The sequence below is a fragment of the Olea europaea genome, unplaced genomic scaffold (genome assembly GCF_002742605.1).
Source record: "Olea europaea var. sylvestris unplaced genomic scaffold, O_europaea_v1 scaffold1264, whole genome shotgun sequence".
Taxonomy (NCBI): Eukaryota; Viridiplantae; Streptophyta; class Magnoliopsida; order Lamiales; family Oleaceae; genus Olea; species Olea europaea.
In genome coordinates this window covers 127,521-130,780 of record NW_019230089.1, presented here as the reverse complement: position 1 = coordinate 130,780, position 3,260 = coordinate 127,521, and the positions used below count along the sequence as shown (strand labels likewise).

The window sequence follows — 3,260 nt, the reverse complement described above, 5'->3', positions numbered from 1 at the left end:
ACTTGTGGAAGGAAGTCCATATTACATCGTACTGTATTATTATCAGGTCATTATTGCTACTTGTCTCATATAGTGTGCTATTCTGTGAATGATGAAATTATTAGCTGCATTTAGGATGATTTCCTGTTAAGTCTGCATTTATTTACTATTATCTATTCTTGAGTTGGTCCAGTGGTGTGAAGTGCAATGATAGAGTTTGTTATTGCATCAGTGATTATTCTCTCTTGTTATTGTAATCGTCTGAGGATCTTCCTTATACAAATTGCCTAAAATTTTTGGAGTAAATCTCATGAAAGAACTGCTGATTTCAGTTCCAAGGAACTTCAGATTATTAGAAGAGCTCGAGAGAGGCGAGAAAGGAATAGGTGATGGAACAGTCAGCTATGGAATGGATGATGCCGATGATGTGTACATGCAGTCGTGGACTGGAACTATCATTGGCCCTCCTAATGTTAGTACTCTTCCTTCTAATGGATGCAATTTGGACTTCTATATTAAATGATCTTCTTTAAACATCCAATGCCATTTCTCATGGTTTTCAAGGTATTATGAATTGTGGATGCAATTAAAAGATAATATGAGAAGAAGTCAGTTGTTAATTTGAGGGACGATTGATCATATAAATGAATGATCACCAAAGGATTATAGTGTGTAATATCAACATCACATGTCAAAATTACTGAATATTGTAACCTTTTTTTATTTATTTCTATGTAGTAGATAAGGTATATGTAATGAAGATAATTTTCCTAGAATGTAGACCAAGGCAAATCTGATCAAATAATTTTGGAAGACCATTTGAAGATTTTTGTTTTTCAATTGGAATTATTTTTCATTTAGGGTGTATTTGATTGCAAGCATGAAATTTACACTGAAAGAAAATAAATTCTAGGCAATTGAATTGTCTAAAAATTATTTGCATGAAAATTGTTAATTAGATATGTTTGACTGATTTTATTTTCAATTTAGAAAATGTTATATTTGTCTATTTTTTTATTGGTAGGTATCTTGGGATAGAGGGGGAGTAGATAAGATAGAAAGATAAAGTGAGTTACTAGGAAAATAAAAACTTACTCCCCTTAAAGAAATTCTTATTTTTAAGGAAAATATGATCACGTGACCAAAAGTAAGAAAATATTTTCCATAGAATAAAATATCAATCAAATAGCACAAAAGTAAGAATTTGGATGGAAAAATGATATTTTCTATTGAAAATATTGGCAATCAAATGCACTCTTAGATATATTCTACTTGGATTGGCTTTATCCATAGGAAATGAAATGGTTTAAATGTCATTTGCTTGAGTGGACATTGATACTTTGGCCTTTAAAAAATTCAGTGGACATACATCTAATGTTTCACGTTCTCTCTCTTCTCCTCTCCTCTCCTACTCCCTCCCGTAATATATGTTCTATCTCAGCACTTATGATTTGACCAAAACTCCTCGAAGATGTTCTGAAGTTTACTGTGATTATACTTGCACCAGGGCTGGCATGGCATTGGCTATTTTCTGTGATTTGTAACTTTGGTTAATATAACATCATCAAACGATGAGAGCTTTTTCTTTCTCTGACTAGAAAAGCTGTTTTTCAGACTGCACACGAAGGACGCATCTACCAATTGAAGTTATTTTGCGGGAAAGAATATCCAGAAAAGCCACCTAGTGTGAAGTTCCAGACCCGGATCAACATGAGCTGTGTCAATGAAGAAAGTGGGGTGGTATGGACTACTTAAAAGTCTTACTCTCCAATAATATGCTTAACCACAATCTCATGATAAATAAAACATACCAGGTCGAACCAAGTCTTTTCCCTATGCTTGCCGACTGGCGAAGGGAGTACACCATGGAGGATATATTAATGCAGTTGAAGAAAGAGATGATATCTCCACAAAATCGAAAATTAGCTCAGCCTCCAGGTCTGTCCTATTTAAGTTCATCCTTGAGTTTGATATGGTGTTTTGGATTTAGTTATGTTTTATTACATTTAGGCCCCTATTTGATAACCATTATTTGTCAAAAACAATGCTTTGTATTGTGATTTTTAGGAGGATGTGTAGTTAAAAATTGGGAAAATAAACCCTGAGGGGTAGTTCAGTGGTCAAATTTTAGATTTACTTCCAATAGTCACCGGTTCGAGTCCCATCAGGGCTACTGAAGTAAGTATCCGACTGTAAATTTCAAGGCCCCAAATTGACCCTAACACCTACGGTCATTAAAAAAAAAAAAAAAAAAAAAAAAGAATATTTTATTGTGTGAATGTGTTGCTGAAAATAAGTGTAGAAAAAAAGTTCTCAAATAATGGTTGTCTAGTAGGGGCTTAGGTTTGTATGTTCGCAAACACACTTGTGCATCTGCACGTGCACGCGCATGCAACCCAATCAGTAACCATACTGCATTAACTAATGTGGCATTGTTCTTTCTAGGCAATGAAGAGGGTAGAATGGATCAAAAAGGAATAGTACTGAAATGTTGTATTCTGTAATTTAGATTAAAATTGAACACAATACTGTAGATATATCCAAGTATGTACAATTCTTGGTATTGCGTTGGTTTCAACGTTTAAGATGAGTTTGTAACTCAGTGAGATGTATACATTGAATAATTATGGCGAAATTAGTAGTCTTGGGATATGATATCGAATGAATGTCAAACGTTACAGAATGAGTTGTTGTATTGATACAAGATCCTAAATCAACTTTTTGAGTTGGGACTGTTGGATTTTTGCAAAATGAGTAGCGAATTAGTTTTGCTCGGTCACAAAGGAGGGGCTTCTTTGTGTCACATGTCCTCCCGTTTAACGACGTAGGGTGTCGAACTGTCGATATAAATCGCAAATGTACGATGTTCAATAAACTAATAAAGTAGATCTAGGTGGTTTGCATTATTGTCCCACGAAGATTATTTATCCCGTGTTTTGACAACCAGCTTGAACATCGAATTGGAAAAGCTATAGAGTCAGCTCAAATGGTTCAATCCAGTAGAACCCAGGCTGAACTGATATTAATATTAAAAAAAAAGAATATATATAATTAATATGTACATCATAAATTTAAAATGTTATCCAAAATAAAAATAGAATTTTCACTTTTTAAATCTGCCCTATTCACCTGCTTATTCTCTCTAGATTTTTTGGCTCAATTATTGTCTTTCCAATATATTCACATACTCCAGTGTAATTAACTTACTCTCTGCGAAAAAGAGAGACGCATCACTCGTGTTTATCTTCATCAGATCAATTGAAAGCAAATATAACAAAATA

At 33.8% G+C, this 3,260-nt stretch overlaps 1 protein-coding gene across 1 annotated transcript; it reads left to right on the top strand.

The window, feature by feature from the left end:
- Positions 1 to 284: 284 nt before the first annotated feature.
- Positions 285 to 2,665, top strand: LOC111374606 (ubiquitin-conjugating enzyme E2 variant 1A-like). Its single transcript, XM_022997302.1, has 4 exons — positions 285 to 451; positions 1,594 to 1,719; positions 1,794 to 1,917; positions 2,425 to 2,665. Exons 1-4 carry the CDS (start codon positions 290 to 292, stop codon positions 2,481 to 2,483), a joined length of 471 nt encoding a protein of 156 aa, XP_022853070.1. The 5' UTR covers positions 285 to 289; the 3' UTR covers positions 2,484 to 2,665.
- The last annotated feature ends 595 nt before the right edge of the window (positions 2,666 to 3,260 follow it).

Bases quoted from the DNA above. Each gene is read 5' to 3' on its own strand.
- LOC111374606 (XM_022997302.1), top strand. From the start codon at position 290: ATGAAAGAACTGCTGATTTCAGTTCCAAGGAACTTCAGATTATTAGAA. The intron at 1,720-1,793 runs GTATGGACTACT...AAAACATACCAG, and splicing joins TCAATGAAGAAAGTGGGGTG to GTCGAACCAAGTCTTTTCCC. The intron at 1,918-2,424 runs GTCTGTCCTATT...TGTTCTTTCTAG, and splicing joins AAAATTAGCTCAGCCTCCAG to GCAATGAAGAGGGTAGAATG.